The sequence below is a fragment of the Lagenorhynchus albirostris genome, chromosome 5 (assembly GCF_949774975.1).
Source record: "Lagenorhynchus albirostris chromosome 5, mLagAlb1.1, whole genome shotgun sequence".
Taxonomy (NCBI): Eukaryota; Metazoa; Chordata; class Mammalia; order Artiodactyla; family Delphinidae; genus Lagenorhynchus; species Lagenorhynchus albirostris.
The window spans coordinates 143199627-143217848 of record NC_083099.1 but is presented as its reverse complement, the minus strand read 5'-3'; the positions used below and the strand labels follow the sequence as shown (position 1 = coordinate 143217848).

The 18222-nt window shown below is 45.8% G+C and overlaps 1 protein-coding gene across 5 annotated transcripts in view; it reads left to right on the top strand.

Moving 5' to 3' along the window:
- Window positions 1-18222, top strand: part of HSF2BP (heat shock transcription factor 2 binding protein) — an 82661-nt gene that overhangs the window by 36803 nt on the left and 27636 nt on the right. For 4 of the 5 annotated variants that reach the window (XM_060151019.1, XM_060151020.1, XM_060151018.1 and 1 more), the window contains one exon: window positions 10059-10162. The exons of the other annotated variant lie outside the window; for it this stretch is intronic. In XM_060151019.1, coding sequence (XP_060007002.1) covers window positions 10059-10162 — 104 coding nt within the window. The remainder of the gene's footprint in view (window positions 1-10058; window positions 10163-18222) is intronic. 5 annotated transcript variants of the gene reach the window in all.

Here is an 18222-nt window from a genome sequence, read left to right as displayed (position 1 = left end):
GTCCCCTGCATCGGCAGGTGGACTCTCAACCACTGCGCCACCAGGGAAGCCCAGCTCAGTTTTTGATGGGGTCACGGGTTTATATTTGGCATAACTGGATAAACTCCCTTTTGATTAACTCAGAGTCAGCTGATTAGTAACCTTAATTGTATCTGCAGAGTCTCCTGCCTTGACCAGGCAACTTAATGTGGCCGGGGTGTCACATATCGGTCTCGGGGATTAGGGCAGGAAACGTTGACCCATTTTAGGATTCTGCTACCACACCGTTTATTTCAAGTGTTTGCTTTTAGTTCTTGAGCACTTCATTAAATAGCTTCCTTAGTCTTTATAAGATACTTCTCACATCTGTGTCATCTTGGCCTTGGAATCTCTTGGTTGTCTTGTCCCACGTGAGTTGGGATTTTTCCTGTTTCTTTGTAGGCTGAGTAATTTTTGGGTTGTACTGTGGACATTTGAATATTATGTTTTGAGACCCTGGGTCTTGCTTAAATCTTATGGGAGGTGTTGATGTTTTGTTTCAGCAGCGGTCAGCCTGGTTGGGTTCAGGTCACAAGTTCTGACCAGCCTTCTCTGTTTGTGGCTTCCATGTCAGTTCCATTTTTTTTTTTTTTTTTTTTTTTTTTGGCCATGTTGCACAGCTTTTGGGATCTCAGTTCCCTGACCAGGGACTGAACCCCGGCCACGGCAGTGAACGTGCTGAATCCTAACCACTAGGCCACCAGGGAACTCCTTTCAGTTCCATTTTTAAGAAGCTTTTGCAGTGCTGTTGCTGTGAGGCTGATCCCTCACCATCATCTCCTGATGCTCTGCCCCTCATGTATGTCCCTGTTTGGGACCTGGATGATAGTTGATATTTTAGTTTTCAGAGTCTTAGATATGCTGTTTATGATCAGATCCACACATGCATAGCTTGGGGTGAGGCCAGGAGTCTGTAGACGACCTTGTGGGGTCACATTCCTGAGACTTTTTTTTTTTTTTTTTGCGGTACGCGGGCCTCTCACTGTTGTGGCCTCTCCCGTTGCGAGCACAGGCTCCGGACGCGCAGACTCAGCGGCCATGGCTCACGGGCCCAGCCGCTCCGCGGCATGTGGGATCTTCCCGGACCAGGGCACGAACCCATGTCCCCCGCATCAGCAGGCGGACTCTCAACCACTGCGCCACCAGGGAAGCCCAATGCTGAGGTTTTATATGCCCTGAGGTCACATGTTTCTGCAGCTAGGCCCAGTCCAGGGCAAGAAGCAGGAGTTCAGAGGATCACATTTCCTTTCCACAGAGTTTGAGTTACCCGAGGACTCCCATTGCCAGCAGGGTCACTGCTGCGAGATCCCGCTGCTACTCCTCGAGCCTGAGCAGAGGGCTTCTCCTGGTGCTCTCTCTGTGTGGTTCGTGCCACCCTGGGTTTGGGGGCTGAGTGGTAAACTCTTGGTTTGGTGGTTCTTAAAATTCTGGTCTTCCTCCCAATCCACCTGCAGAGACGTTTACTTGCTTACTTGACAGTCTTCCATCTGACCCCCAAGCACAGCCGTGTGCAGGCTGTCAGCCTCAGACCCGTCTTGGGATCCCTGTGCAAAGCGGCCTGAGGCAGGTCTTCCGCTCCGTTCTCTGTGGCCGCCTTCTGATATGCACACTGTATACCCACTTTCTCCATCGCTGCTAGCGCCCAGCCTGAGTCCTCCAGAGCTAGGACCCTTCCTGTACTGCAAGCAACCCTCCTGTTCCGTTTGGCCTCTCCACACCTTGACTGTAGTTTGCCTTTTTCTTGGGGGTTTGGCTTTCCTCGCCACCTTCATGGTCAAAGGCTGCCCATTTTCAGCAGCTTGGGTGCCTCAGACCCAGAGATGGGGGGTTTTACAAATAATTATTTAGAGCAGTTGTAGCTTCACAACAAAACTGAGAGGAAGATGCAAAGATTTCCCATATACCCCTGTCCCCCCCCGCCCCCCATGCGTAGCCTTCCCTGTTATCACCGTCACTCACCAGAATGGTACATTTTCTACCGAGGGTGAACCTACTTTGGCACGTCAGTCACCCAAAGACCATAGTTTACCTAAGAGTTTACTCTGGGTGTTGTCCATTCAGTGGATTTGGACAGATACATTATGACACACATTCATTATTACAACAGCATACAGAGGGCCCTGGGTTTATCATCACGTGGGTTTCCAGCCTCTGAGGTGGAGAGCCCGTCGCGGTCCTTAGACACATGCTCTCTCGCTCAGCTCCCTCCTCCCATCACTCCCCGAACCTCGCTGAGATTCCTGCTGCTTACTGCTCCTCTTTCCTCCACGGCCTCCCCTCCGTCCAGCTAACCTGGACCCTCACCACCATCTCCTGATGCTCTGACCTTGGACCGGCCATCCACCTTCTCCCTTCCTAGCTGTGGTGATGCTTGAGGAGAAGGTTTCAAATGCACAGAGTCATGCCGTTTCACCCTCACCTGGTCCTCAGTCCCCCTGGAACCCTCCTCTGCATCCTTATCGGTGCCACTTTCATCTCCACCGTGGCCGGGTCAGACTCAGACTCTCTCTGTGACTCCGACCCCTGCGCTGCTCTTCGGCCCTCTGTGGGGCAGGGGCACTTATCCCAGCAGGTGGCTCTCCTTCCTGCTCCCCAGGGAGAGCCGAGGCCTGTGGGCCTGAGCTTTCTCGTCTCTCTGCCTCACTTGTGTATACCCTCTCACCCTCACTTTCTTCTCTCATGTGGCCTTTTGGGGTTTCCACCTCTGGCTTTGATTAGCTGTGCTTTTGATTAGTTGCCCTCTGGGATTTTGCTCAATTAGCTGTCATCTCTTGCTTAGGCATTTCCAAGTTCTCCCTTCCACTGGCTCCTTTTCAGCCGACTTTCTCCCAGCTGTGCTGTGATCACCTTCAGCGGCGCCCTAGGGTCCATATCAGAGCATTTCCAGCTCTGCTAGGATTTGGGTGGCTTTGGATTTTCCACGACATGACACGTTTTCCCAGAATGAAGGGCTGGCTTATGTTGCCCTGTTCCTTTTGCTTCCCTTGAAGTCCCCATGGGCCCTTGGGGTTAGTGGCCCTTTATAACAGACTTGATTCTACCGAGGGGCCCCGGGGCCACCTCTTCGGTGACAAGTGGGACATTGTTGTGACTTGGCCTCTGTGAGTTCTTTCAGGGCTATGTCTTCTCAGGCCATTTAATTTCTCAATAGCTCCAGTTTATCTGCCTTTGTTTTTGGAAGACCCTTTTTAAACTCTCCAAATCTAGACACTTCCAATATCTGGCCCTGAGGGCCTCTCAAGGTGCTTTCTGCTGCCAGCAGGAGGGATGGGTGCTGCTTGCTGTGGTGGTGTATCTTTCAAGCCTTGGCTTCCGTATCTTCAAGGGGATGACCTTCTTGCTACACCAACCAGGTCTGTGTTCTCTGTTGATAATTTTTAACATTCACATCAGCCTCTCAGGTGTCTGCTCCATATGGCCACGTGATAGGACTGTGGGCAACCCCAGGCCGGCCCTAGACCAGGCTCCGTCTGCCAAGGCTAGGGAAGTCAGTGCTGCCTGGCAGGGGCTCTTGTCCACCTCTTCTCTGTGCATTTCTTCTTACTTAGCCAGCACTCGGGGTGTGAAGTGTCCGGAGATTCCCATCCTCACCAGCATCGGTCCTTTTCCTTCCACCTCCAACCACGGGGCATCAGCCTGGCGCACAGAGCGTCTGGTACAGACAGTTTCTGTGCATGTCTGGGGTTGTACCCTGACCTTGGGATTCTGAGGGCCACCAGGTGTCGTGCTGGCCTTGAGCCTGGTACGATGGACCCTCAGAAACTCCTGGTTGTGGCTTGTTTCCCCACTGCTGTCGTGTGACACTGGTGTTGCCGTTCTCCTTGACGCTCAGTAAGAGCTGGACAAACACAATTTTTGTTTCTCATCGGAGATCTGGATTTCAGGAGTTAGGATTACTTCCAGCCTTTTAAATTCTCCCTGGTTTCTTTTGCACTTAACTTTCTCATTAACTTTGTCTCATTGCCCATCCTTCACTATGATTTTACCAGTCCTATTGACACAGGCCTGGGACAGGTAACCCACTTCTGCATACTTGCTCCAGGGAAAGTTCTACCCATAAACCCCAGGACACGTGTGCAGAAATGTCATAGCAGCTGTGTTTGTTACAGCACGCACTAGGAACTGACCTAAACCTCTGTCAGCTGGAGAATAGAGAAATAAATTGTGATCAATATGTTGGGACGCATCAGTGAAAATACGTTTGAGCTATGCAGATCAACACGGACAGACCTCTCGCGGTGGTGGGGAAGATTACTGTGGTATGCGCTGCTGATACAAGTGTGGAGGACAGGATCGTCAGGCTCTGCATATTTGCTGTAAAGGTACATGGAGATGCATGCCTCTCTCCCATAGCAGATGAGATAGTGGTTCCCACCTGCCTGAAGTCCGAGTTCAGACGGAGTTCATGAAGGGGATTTGACTATGGTGAGGAGGTTTCTTTCTTAACCAGGGAGGTGGGTGTCGTGTTCTGTCTTTTTGTGTGTCTTCTCTGTTAAGTAGTAGATAAAAATTAATCTAAGGTACTTGATTAGGATTACGTATGGTACATACAGGCCACAGATTTTTAAGCTCTGACTTGACTGGGGAGGGGGTCCGAGTCTAAAACAAGCATGTTCACTAGTCAGTTACTATATCCTCTTTAAAAATTGGTGGGGGGCTTCCCTGGTGGTGTAGTGGTTGAGAGTCCGCCTGCTGATGCAGGGGACACGGGTTCGTGCCCCGGTCCAGGAAGATCCCACATGCCGCGGAGCGGCTGGGCCCGTGAGCCATGGCCTCTGAGCCTGCGCGTCCGGAGCCTGTGCTCCGCGACGGGAGAGGCCACAGCGGTGAGAGGCCCACGTACCGCAAAAAAAAAAAAAAATTGGTGGGCCTCTAACTGCGAGTTTCCGTCCGTCATTTGGTCTGAAGTGTCTGACTGTATTGCTCTGCCAATTGCTTCTTTCTCATGTAACATGTGCAGTCTTCTCTAAGAATTGTATTACTCTTTGTTCCCTAAAATTACTTGATGGTGCTAATTTGGCTAATTTAGATTTTAGTCAGTTTTGGATGACTGATTTGTGGGTTTTGTTTCAGGTCAGTAGACATCACAAGTCATGCCTTTTGGTTTATTTTTATGGTTGGCTTGTTTTGAAGTACTCGGTGTGTTTATTCTTTGTTGCTTCTAGGTTACAAGTTATAATTTCTTTTACAAGGAAGAACAAGGTAGCTCACTCGCATCACCTTTACTTTGAACACCTCAGCCTTGGACGTCAGACTGTCTGGGGGGTGGCTTTCTGACGTCTCACCAGGAGAGCCCGCTCAGCCTCCAGGCGCAGGCCTCGTGTATCTAGGTGGAGAGAGGGCCTTGTCATTCAAGGAGAGTTACTTGCGTAGCATTTTAAGTTTACTACTACCTTTATTTTAGCATTGCTTTCAGTCCTTCTATTATCAATGTCAGATGCCTCTCAAATTCTCAAGACTGCAGAGATGGGGAGATTGCTCTTTTGCAGCCCATGAATCCATTTATAATGTATCTTCTGCTTAGGTTCATGGTAGGAAGCAGAATTTACCTACTTTTTTGTCATTGGAAGAAACAAATGACTCCTAGTACTACAGTAGTTTGGGAAATGACATTTCCTTTTAATACTGAAGTAGCAGAAGAGTGAATTGAATGGGCGGTCTCTTTTGACCTGACAGTTGGAACTTTGATACATTATTTACAGAGTGCTTTTTTTTTTTTTAAAGGGCATATGTTGAACTCATACTTTTTTTCTTTTAATTAATTAATTAATTAATTTATGGCTGTGTTGGGTCTTCATTTCTGTGCGAGGGCTTTCTCCAGTTGTGGCAAGCGGGGGCCACTCTTCATCACGGTGCGCGGGCCTCTCACTGTCGCGGCCTCTCCTGTTGCGGAGCACAGGCTCCAGATTCGCAGGCTCAGTAGTTGTGGCTCACGGGCCTAGTTGCTCCGCGGCATGTGGGATCTTCCCGGACCAGGGCACGAACCCGTGTCCCCTGCATCGGCAGGCAGCTTCTCAACCACTGCGCCACCAGGGAAGCCCTACAGAGTGCTTTTGGTTGGAGTAGAAATGTTGGAATAGAAAGTATTTGCATAAGAAACAGGAAGTGGTTCAGGGTTTGTTGTTTGCTAAGTCGTGGTGTGACCTTGGAGGATTCTCTGGTCTTCAGAAAGATGTAGCCTGGCAGTAACACGACGTCAGGTGGCACCATGGCCGTGCCAATTAGTTTTGTTCCATTTTAGCTTCTTTTTTTTTTGTTTAATATTTATTTATTTATTTATTTAGGCTGCGCCGGGTTTTAGTTGTGGCCCACGGAATCTTAGTTGCAGCATGTAGGATCTAGTTTCCCGACCACGGATCAAACCCGGGCCCCCTGCACTGGGAGCGCAGAGTCACCCATTGGACCACCAGGGAAGTCCCTCATTTTAGCTTCTTAATGTGGGCTGATTGTGACCAAATATGAAATTTCAGAGACATTTGTCAATCTATGTTTTTGCCACCTCAAAGTTAAACAGCAGTCAATGAAGAATTTCAGCTAGACATATTACCTGGAGTTTGCCCCATATTTCAGTCATCACCCAGATATTAACTTTGCCTCTTAAGATCTAGAGAAGATTGGCTTATTTTCTTTTCATTATCTAAAGCAGGGGTTGGCAGGCTTTCCTCTAAAGGGCCACATAGAATATTTTAGGCTCTGTGGACCATGCGATCTCTGTTGCAGTGACTCACTCCTGCTGTTGTAGCCTGAAAGCAGCATAGGAAATACATTGAATTTTGAGGAATTCCAACTATCTGTGTTGGTGATCTGAACTTTTCTCTTCTTGAGATCTTGGATTAGAGATCTCAGAAAATTCTAGTTAATTTGTTGAATTTTCCTCATGAATATGACATTTGAACATCCCTTAATAACTCATTAAATGGTTACTAGTGCATAGATTTTGGATATCTGTAAGAATTGTCAGGAAAACTTGAAAGCATTTGTAATTTTGGCTCATTTTGTGGCCTGTGGCGAGGTTGAAAATTGTAATTTGAGACCTGGGCGTTACTGTTCTCAAGGGCGCTAGTCTGGTGTTCTCTTCTTGGACGGCAGCATTGCCTTGACTTTGAAAATGCCCATGGAAATAGGAGGAGAGACAGACCGTCTCCACACGCTGCGCTGCTGAGGCTCTCAATCGCTGGGAGCTGGTTCACTTTCCATGTTGAACCCGAGCGCTTGCCATGTCCCGGGTACTGTACCAGCCTATGTGTCTGTGAAGACAAATCAGCCGTGGAGCTTGCTTTTGACAAACAAAGCTCAGTGGGGAAACCAGCTATTTTTTTTTTTTTTTTGTGGTACGCGGGCCTCTCACTGTTGCGGCCTCTCCCGTTGCGGAGCACAGGCTCCGGACACGCAGGCTCAGCGGCCATGGCTCACGGGCCCAGCCGCTCCGCTGCATGTGGGATCCTCCCGGACCGGGGCACGAACCCGCGTCCCCTGCATCGGCAGGCGGACTCTCAACCGCTGAGCCACCAGGGAAGCCCGAAACCAGCTATTTTAACAGAAAACTGTAATAAACATTTTCCATGGCATGCATGTATGTGTGTACCATAATTTAATCGATCCCTTATTAATGGACTAAATCGCTATTATTGATTTTCCTTTTGCCTCAGGCTCTAATATGTCTTGGTATAGTACTGTTACTGATTCCATCTTGATTTTAAATTTTGATATATTGCTTATTATGCAATTGTTGCAGTAGTTCTGATTTTTAAAAGTTGCTTTACAATATATTTTAAAAACCTTGGTTACTAAGCTTTCTTGGCACCACTTAAATTTGCAACCAAAGCAAGTGCCTTGCTCTCCTCACCCTTGCCGGTCCTGCTGGTTAAATGTTCAGTTGTGCACACATAGGACACTGCAGGAGATGGGCTGTGGGCTCTGGGCTCTGGTACCTTTTCCTGAAGAGAACTGGTGTTTGTCCTGACAGGCAGTTAGCTCTTCCTGACTCCTAAACCCTGGCCCCCCCGAGGTGGTCAGTGCCAAATCTGTGCCTCGTTCCGTGGTTTCCTCTCACTCTCCACTGGGCTCGTCCACTGGTCAGAGCCGGCCACAGCCTGGGCAGATTCTGCATGCTCGCTAGTGCTCCCCTTGTCTGGTAGCTGCCTTTCTGGGCTTCCTCCTCCCTAGCTTTGCTCCATTTCCTGCAATTTCTTTAGCTCTCTTTTTAAAAAGTTTATTTAATTTATTCTTTTTTGGCTGCGTTGGGTCTTCGTTGCTGTGCACGGGCTTTCTCTAGTTGCGGCGAGCAGGGGCTACTCTTCGTTGTGGTGCGTGGGCTTCTCATTGCGGCGGCTTCTCTTGTTGGAGAGCATGGGCTGTAGGCACCTGGGCTTCAGGAGTTGTGGCTTGTGGGCTTAGGAGTTGTGGCTCGCGGGCTCTAGAGTTCAGGCTCAGTAGTTGTGGCACACAGGCTTAGTTGCTCTGCAGCATGTGAGATCTTCCCGGACCAGGGCTCGAACCCATGTCCCCTGCATTGGCAGGCGATTCTTAACCACTGTGCCACCAGGGAAGCCCTTCTTTAGCTCTCTTTTCTGTTTAGTATTTCTCCTTTCCCAGGTGTCAATTACCCTTGAGTTTTACAGTTTGATTATTAAAGTTTTCATTCTTGTAAGTTCTACTGGGTTCTTTTTTGAACTGCCTGGTTATTTATAATACTCAGTAGCTCCTTGATGATGTTTTAAATTTCTTTTTTGAATTATTTATACCTATTAAACATAGCTGTTTTCTATTTGGTAATTGATAATTGCAGTATCTGATAATTTTTTTTATGCTGACTCTGTCATTGGTTCTTTGTGCTGTTACTTTAAGGTCTTATTTTTCATGTGTTTTGTGATTTTTATTATGAACTTAAAATTGTTAGCACTGTATTTGTGAGAATTCTTTGAGGACCCAGTTGAGGGTCCTTTCCTCTAAGAGAATGTTTCCTGTGGCCGGGTGGCGGGAGCAGCTCCCATCCCAGGTCTACTTTCTTATTAAAATTATTGGCTTGTGGATTTTCAGGCAATACAGAAAGTATGCAATCATGCCAAGCTTGACAGTTCACTCTTTCCTGGCTTTCTGAAGGGGTCCGTGCTCTGAAGTCCTGTCTTGTGTTGGTCTGAGGCTTTTCTTTCTGTCCCTCTGCACAAAGGCACTAACACTGACATTCTGTGTCTCTGGAATCTGTCATCTTTAGGGCTCACCTTTCTGAATTTGAGCTCTCACTAAGTTCCCGATTAGAGATGTTTTCCCTTCATTTCTTACAAGGTCATTCATTTTTTTCAAGACTTTGCAAAATATTTGTGTAGCCTTTTCTATTACTGTACAGTATGAAGTTTTGGGGGTCTCTGTATTCAGCAGTATTATCAGAAACCAGTCCTATAGTTTTCCAGTTTTTAATAATATTCGACTCTGTATTACTAGTTGTGGTCAGTTCCCAAGACCACTTGTAAGACCCTATTTAACTCCAGGTCAGTAGGATCGTTGGTTGTTAGGGGTGGTTGGATTGTGGTGCTCTCCATCCCTTTGCCGTGGATTAAACAGGATGGTACGGCCTGACCTGGCCACCCAGGCATCATGGGTAACATTCACTGAATGAAAGGTAGGATTAAATTTTAAACAGTGAACTGAACTTTTAGAGTACAGTATACTTATGAATGGAGGGTTATCTGTCTATAAATGCAGGATTGGTACTAAAAGGGATTACTCAATGAATATGGTTTTGAGGTTCCCTGTGCCCACTTTGCATATGTGTCTCTTGATTATGTGAGCTTATAAGAGGTGGTGTTACGTGGCAGTATTGCTTGAAGTTTCCCATTTTCAGGTAGCCTCACAGAGACAAATATTTTACATACTTCTGCTTACTATACCTGTCATCCAGACAGTGTTAGAGTTGGACATCTGAAGTGTAAGGGCATGAGGGCACCCCTAAATATGTTAAGGTCCTGTGAACCAGGAGATATATTTAGGGTGACGCAGGATGGAGGGGCAGCGTGTCAACACCATTTTCTTTTACATTTCAGATTAATGCTGATGTCCCTGTACAACGTGAGCATCAATTTGAAAGGCTTGAAGTACATTAGTGAGAGTCCAGGATTCATCCCTTTGTTGTGGTGGCTTCTGAGCGGTAAGGATGGGCTTTACCTGTGCGTCTCCTTATACACCTGTTCCCCTGTGGCAGGAGGAGGTCGTAAAGTATTAGAGATGAGGGTTGTTCATCCCAAGGTGTTCTCATGCCTTCCTAAAAAAAGATTTCAAATTATAGAAAACTCACTGGTATGCTGTTATTTCTAGTTCTGTTTCTGAAGTATCGCTTTCAATTTAGTTATGATTCTGTGACACAAAGAAAAATTATCTAATAAAACAGCTAATAAGTGGCTTTAACCTGTCCCTTTCACTGTGAACGATACAGCACTATGTATGCTGTCTGTGGCTCTGAACATCAGGTGTAGGGAAATCCCGTCGTTAAGCAACGTGGGGAAAAAAGAAATCTGAGAGATTGCAGCTCTGAAGTTCCATCTGTCTATCTATCTATCCATCTGATGTGTTTTTTTGTTTTCTTTGGAATAAAAAGCTGTCTTTACTGTTTCTCCGGCTTTTCTCCCTAACCACCAATTTAACCTAAAATTTTGTCCCAATCTGTTCATCATACTTTTTTTAATATAAATTTATTTGTTTATTTTTGGATGCGTTGGGTCTTCATTGCTGCATGTAGGCTTTCTCTAGTTGTGGCGAGCAGGGGCTACTCTTTATTGCGATGCATGGACTTCTCATTGTGGTGGCTTCTCTTGTTGCAGAGCACGGGCTCTAGGCACGCGGGCTCAGTAGTTGTGGCTTGCGGGCTTCAGTAGTTGTGGCACGCAGGCTCAGTAGTTGTGGCTCACGGGTTCTAGAGCGTAGGCTCAGTAGTTGTGGCTCATGGGCTTAGTTGCTCTGCGACATGTGGGATCTTCCTGGACCAGGGATCGAACCCGTGTGCCCTGCATTGGCAGGCGGATTCTTAACCACTGTGCCATCAGGGAAATCCTGTTTATCATACTTTTTAATAGCATGTCTTCAGTAGGAACATATTTCATTCAAGTGTGCAAAAAAATTACCTTTCCTTATTTTTTTGTAATTCAGATCAATCTCTGTTTTTGAGCTTCAGTTCCATTTGGTGGTAAATGCTTATTTTTTGTAACAGGTTTTTTGAGGTATAATTGACATGCAATAAACTGTACACATTTAAGGAAAACAACTGGTAAGTTTTGACGTAAGTTATACACCCGTAGAATCATCATCACAGTCAAGATAATGAGCACACCTGTCACTCTCGAGAGGTGCCTTGTGCTTCTTGGATCCCTCCTTCCCGTCCCTCTGTTCCCCTCTTCCCAGAAAATCGCTTGCCTCCTTTCTGTATTACAGGTTAGTTTTCATTTTCTACAGGTTTATATAAATGGAACCATGCACTGTGTATTCTTTTTTGCCTCTCTTCTTTCACTCGGCATAATTATTTCGAGATCTCTCCATCCTGTGTGTATTAATAGTTGATTCCTTTTTATTACTCAGTAGTATTCTGTTATGTGGAGAGACTGCAGTTGCTTTATGTATTCGGCTGTTGATGGACATTTGGGCTGTCTTCAGGTTTTGGCTCTTGTAAATAAAGCTGCTGTGAACATTCCTGTATGTTGTTGCCTGGACACCGGCTTTCATTTCTCTTGGGTCAGCGCCTGGGAGTGGACTGTCTAGCTCACGTAGTAGGTATTTTTGTGGCACTGCCAAGCTGTGCTGCAAAGTGTCGGCACTGCTTTGCACCCCCCAGCCCCCGCCCCAGCAGAGAGTTACCACCTCTGTTGTGCATATCCTCGTCAGTGTTTGGCATAGTCCTTCTTCTTAATTTTGGATATTCTGGGAGTGGTGTGATATACCTCACTCACTTTGGTCTTAATTTGCATTTATGTTATGACTAATGATGTTGAGCATTTTTTCCTGTATTTATTTGCCCATCCATATATCTTCTATGATTAAATGTCTGTTCACACCTTTATGCCCATTAAAAAAAATTGGGTTATTACTCAACCATAAAAAGGAACAAAATTGGGTCATTTGTAGAGATGTGGATGAATCTAGAGACTGTCATACAGAGTGGAGTAAGTCAGAAGGAGAAAAACAAATATCGAATATTAACGCATATATGTAGAACTAGAAAAATGGTACAGATGAACCGGTTTGCAGGGCAGAAATAGAGACACAGATGTAGAGAACAAACGTATGGACACCAAGGGGGGAAAGCGGCGGGGGGCGGTGGTGGTGGTGGGATGAATTGGGCGATTGGGATTGACATGTATACACTGATGTGTATAAAATGGATGACTAATAAGAACCTGCTGTATAAAAAAAAAATTGGGTTGTTTCAATTGAGTATTGAGGTTCTTTGTATATTCTGCATACAAATCTTTTGTCAGATATGTAGTTTGCAAATAATTGCTCTCAGTTTGTTGCTTGTTTTTTCATTCTCTTAAGAGCATCTTTAAAGAACAGAAGTTCTTAATTTTTTTGGTGAGGTTTAATTTATTGTTCTTTTTCTTCTACAAATCATGCTTTTGGTATAGAAATTTTTGCCACACGGATTTTTAAAATGTGTTTTCTTCTATTAGTTTTATAGTTTTGCATTTTACATGTAGGTCTGTGATCCATTTTGAGTTAATATTTATATATGGTGAGTGGTATGACTCAAAGTTGGTTTTTTTTGTTTTTGTTTTTTTGCATAAAGCCACCTAGTTGATCTAACACCATTTGTTTGGAAGACTCTCCTTTCTCCACAGAATTGCCCTTGGACCTTTGTTGAAAATCAAATGACATTATATGAGAGGGTGTAGTTTTTGGACTCTATTCGTTTGTTCTATGGATCCATTTTTGTAGCATTATGCCAATACCATACTTTATAATAAATATTAAAGTCAGGTAGTGTAAATCCTCCAACTTTGTTCTTATTTTTCAAAGTTGTTTTGACTCTTTCTAAGTCCTTTGCATTTCCATACGAATTTGAGGATCAGCTTGTCACTTTCTAACAACAACAGAAAATCCTGTTGGGATTTTTATTAGGATCGTGTTGAATCAACAGTTCATCTTGGGGAGAATTGACATTTTAGCAATACCGAGTCTTCCAGCCAATGAAATAGTATATGCTTGTCTGTTTATTTAGATATTGTTGGGAGAGCAGAGGAACGGACCTCCTCTGTTTCTGGCTGTCTTTTCAAGGCTGCTTCTGTAGTAAACCCCCATCAAGGCAGAGATACTGTCTCTGTCCAGAACAGAGGGTGGGTTTGTTTACACTCATGCAATAGGGATAATGCTTCCCTCTGGGGAAAAGGTCTGGCAGGATTACTCCCATTATGAACCATTTGGGTTCCCTGAGTTTGGGTTTTCTCTTCTGTAATGCAGCCCATGGCATATGCCTGGCGCTGTGGAATTGGGTCTCACTGAACTGTGCTGACCCTCTGGATATGGCCGTTGCCGTGGAGGAATACTGTCCTTTGCCTTGGACACAGGGGTGTTGTCTCTCCTGCCAGCGTCCGTGAGACTCTCACATGCTGGCTTATTAACTTGCAAGTAGGGTAAAACCCCAGATCTTCCAAAGCTGTAAGGAGGCGGCCGAGAGGGCTGTGTTTGTATTTTAGGAGGCCTCCTGCCCACGAGGGCTGGGTATCTGACCAGACAGCTTTCTTCTCTTGAGAACGTGAGCCAAGGAACCCATGGAATCAGAGGTGGGTCTTGGGCTAGAGGTGGGCAGCTATCCCGGCTGGTCGCTGTGGGCCACATGCCAGCAGATGGTGTCAGTCGGCCGGGGCGGGGGTGGGGAGAGGGCGAGGATAATTAAATAAAGGTCCCTAACACTCCTGGAGTGCCAACGTGTATTTACAGATTTACTTCTCTAAATACCCTTATAAGGCAAATATTACAATTTATGTTTTATATATGAGGAAACTGGAGCACGCAGGGGTGAAGTGACTTCCTCGAGGTCATACAGCTTCTGGGTGGAAGTCCGGGCAGTTGGGTTCTAGGTCCCTTCTCCCAGCCACCCTGTGGACCTCCGCTCCGCAGGAAGCGCCTCTGAGGTGGATGCTTAGTTCCCGGTGACCTCTCTCCCTTCCTTGTCTCCTGGTGTGGCGTGGCTCAGCCTTAGAGAGGGATGTCCTGAAACCTTGCGCCCCTCTCTGCTAGCTTGCAGAGTGATCCTCCAGCGCCTTTTGCCAGTTGTTTACTTTCGCATAAAAAGAGGGCCTTAGGCTGAACGTTCTCTAGGGCCTTTTCTAGCTCTGGTGCTCCAGAAACGCTCCAGGGCCGAGTGACAGTCCTTACAGTTTCATTTTAATTTAGGCAGCTCTCTAGGTTGCCGCAACCCAAGAGTGTCGGTTCCTGACCCTCACCAGAGGTGGCGCGCTTTGACCAGGGTGGATTGTTCTTGCTTGAACTTCGGGTCCCATACAGTGGGGGCTGGGGTGAAGTTGCCTTAATGCCACTTTTTGCCCCGGGGCCATCAGGCTTTCTTGCTCATGAAGACAGTTACTGGCTCTTTTGACAGTGTGCACAGCCCAAAGCCTAATACATCTTTTGAGATGTCATCTTGATGTTATTTGCTATCACAGTCAAATAAAGACAAGGTCTGCCAAGCCCAGCGTGTTGTCCCCTGATTTATCCATGGAATTAATTTAACTTAAAAATTGAAATTTGTTATACAACTTGGTGTGTCTTTTAGGAAGGTGAATATATATTTTATTATAGAATAGGAAAACAGAAACAAAAGTAGTTCTCTGGAAAAAGTATGTGCATCTTGGTGCCTGGCGGTGGTGGTGTGATTGTTTTCATAATTCTAGACTGTCATAACTGCTTAGGACTAAGAGAATTTAAAAACTGGGGCTTCCTTGGTGGTGCAGTGGTTGAGAGTCCACCTGCCGATGCAGGGGACACGGGTTCCTGCCCTGGTCCGGGAAGATCCCACGTGCCGCGGAGCGGCTGGGCCCGTGAGCCATGGCCGCTGAGCCTGTGTTTCCGGAGCCTGTGCTCCGCAACAGGAGAGGCCACAACAATGAGAGGCCCATGTACCTAAAAAACAAACAAACAAACAAAAAACTGGATTATTCTTCTTTGCTTTTAGGTAGATCTGCTTTATGAAAATATACGAGAAAATAAGAATCTCTCTTAACTTTTAAAAGATCTAGGAAAAAAGATTCCATTACTTCTTTCAATAATTGGTTCCTACATTTGTCAGTTTTCATGTTAGGAAATTTGATATGTTTTAAAGAACATGGACTTCGGATTCATTAGACCCAGATTGAAGTTACAGCTTGTCTACTTGGGAACTTACCTTTTAGGATCCCTCTTTTCTGCTCTGCAAAATGGGGATTTCTACCTCAAGGGTCTTCGTGTATATTAAAATGCAGTAGTGCCTGGGCCAATACCTAACATAGTAGGTGTTAAAGAGGTGTTAGTTTCGCTTTTTATTTATAATCTAAATCTTTTATGCCACAATGGAAGCTCATTTCCTTTTAATTCCTTTGACCTAAAGGTGGCAAGTTGCTTTCAAGCATCCGGACTTCTTTGATCCAGGGTACAGGACCAGTTGCTGTTAATCATCCCTGACTAAATAATCTCATTTCCTTTAACCGTTGCTGGGTTTCATTTTCCTTCCCTTTATTCAACTGTGTTGCTGGCTTTTTCCCAGGCTTTCTCCAAATTCTTCACATTCCTCTTAAGCCAAGGACCGGCACGGAACTCTAGCAAATAGCTGATGCGGACAGAGGAGGGACGGCCATCAACGGTTATGTAACCGTTAATGCAAACTGGCGTTCAGATCACACCTGTAACTTTTTAGTGCTGCATTTCCTACTCACATTTACAATGTTGAACAGCCACACAGGCATTTGCTTCCCATCTTACATTTATTTGGTTTATCTAGTAATATGAAACATTGATCGTTCTACCCAATTTGTATTAATGTCTTTAGCCCAGACCTCTCTCCTGGGCCCCAGACCCATATATCCGACTATCTACTTGACATCTCCACATGGACAGCTAGCAGACATTCAGACTCAGTGTGTTCAGACTAAATTCCCAATCTTCCTCCATTTAGCTCTACCCACGGCCTTCCCAGTCTCAGTTGATGGCAGCTCTATTTTTCCAGTTTCTCAGGCCTGTAAAGACCTTGGAGTGATTCTTGTCTCCTTCTTCTCTGATACCCACGTGCAGTCTGTAAGGAAATTCTGATGGCCCTGCTTTCAGAATACATCCATAATCTGACCACAGTCTGCCACTACCACCAGCTTTTGAGCCTCCCTCATCTTCTGTTTAAAAACTTCAGGTCACCTCCTGCAGATCTCCCATCAGCCCATCCCTGTAGACCATGACTTGGGAGGCAGGGGTATAATGGCCTAGATCTTGGACAAGTCTCCATACTGAAAACAGTCAAAATGTCTGGTGAGATATAAAAAACACTTTAAAAGCCCTCCTTTGAGCTAGAAAAATAGTAATTACACCCAGAGCACAAAAGCCAAGTGAAAGTGAGATGCCAGAGAGGTTAACAGAGACCTGAGCTAACTCCTGTTCTGAAGGCATTTGTCAAGATGACCTTTAGTTTCCGTGTCCTAACAGGGTGTGGGGACAGGAAACAAAGCTCAGTTACCACCCTAAATGAGTAGCCGGGTAGGGGACTCCCAAAGGTACTTACCAGCATTGTCAGGGTAGACTGAAGGTACTCTTCCTGCCCTTGGAGACTACAGGAAGGTGGCCTGTTTGACCTTAGGGACTGAACACAGTGGGGGAAAATCTCTTCTGAGAATAACCATAGGCTGTAGTGGAGGAAAAATGTCCTCTGAGAATTAATCACTGTAGACTGGTTTTCATGCAGCTTCGAAGCCTGAATTCAAACCACCCAGGCAGTCCTCGTTTAGAGAACAATGCACATCCTTTCTGGAGGATTCTTTGACTTCAACCGGTTCATACAGATAAGGTTCCAAGAGTCAGAGCTCACATATTAAAAATTACAAAAGCATGGGGGGAAGTATCATTAGTGAGATAACATGACATAGACCCTAAAGAAGGTTTCAGGTCTAAGAGTTATCAAATCAATATAAAATAAGTGTGTTTACTGTGCTTAAAGAAAAAAAGAAGGGATTAACATATGAGTAAAGAGTGAGAGATTGTGAAAGTGACTGGCAGATCTGAAAAAGGGTCAAATAATATTTCTGGAAGTGAACAATATAATGATTGCAATTATAAATTTAACAGACAGCTTTAACAGCAGATTAGACATCGTTGAAGGGATAATTAGATTGATGCAGACAGTTCTGAAGAAATTATCCGGAATGAAGCACAGAGAGACAGAGATGGAAAATCAGAGCGGGCAAGAGACAGAGGAGAGACTGGGCACTGGACGGTCAGCGCTCTGGGCAGGGAGGGGAGGGCGAGTGGGACAGAAGCAGCGTTTGGAGGGACGATGACAGAACTATCAGCGTTCTGGGCAGGGAGGGGAGAGCGAGTGAGGCAGAAGCAGCGTTAAAGGGATAATGCCAGAGAAGCTCCCCACCCTTGTTTGCACTGAATTCGAGAAGTGCACCTGATTGTAAGCAGGATGAAGGACAAGGAATCTGCACTAAGACACGTCGTAATGAAAACCAGAACATTAGAGAGAGGAGGTCTTAGAAGCAGGCAGACAGAAAAGATGCATACCTTCAAAGGATTGACACTTTGACTGACAGTTGACCCCTTCACAGCAATAGTGCAGTATCTTAGCACGGAGAGAAAATAACTGTGAACACGAATTTGTATGCTTCGCTCCCCCCGCCAACAAATAGCTTTCAGAGCAAGGGTGAAATAAAGACATTTCAGACAAACAAGAACTGAGAGAGTCTGTCACCAGTAGACCTTCCCAGTAGGAGCTTCTAAAGGGTGTCTCTCTCTCTATATATATACATACACTCCAGGAGGAGCTTGATCTCGGATGGAAAGTGTGAGATGCAAGTGAGAGCAATGATCAGAGGCGGTAGCACATGTATCAATAAGTCAAAATAAACACCAACGAACAGAAAAGCCAAACAGTAGAATACCAAGAGCAGAGTGATAGCATGTGCACTGGGAGGAGGATAGGCAGAGCGGCAGCGTTGTGAGGTCCAGCCCTGTTCAAAACCGAGAGCCGAAACAGTGGCTAAT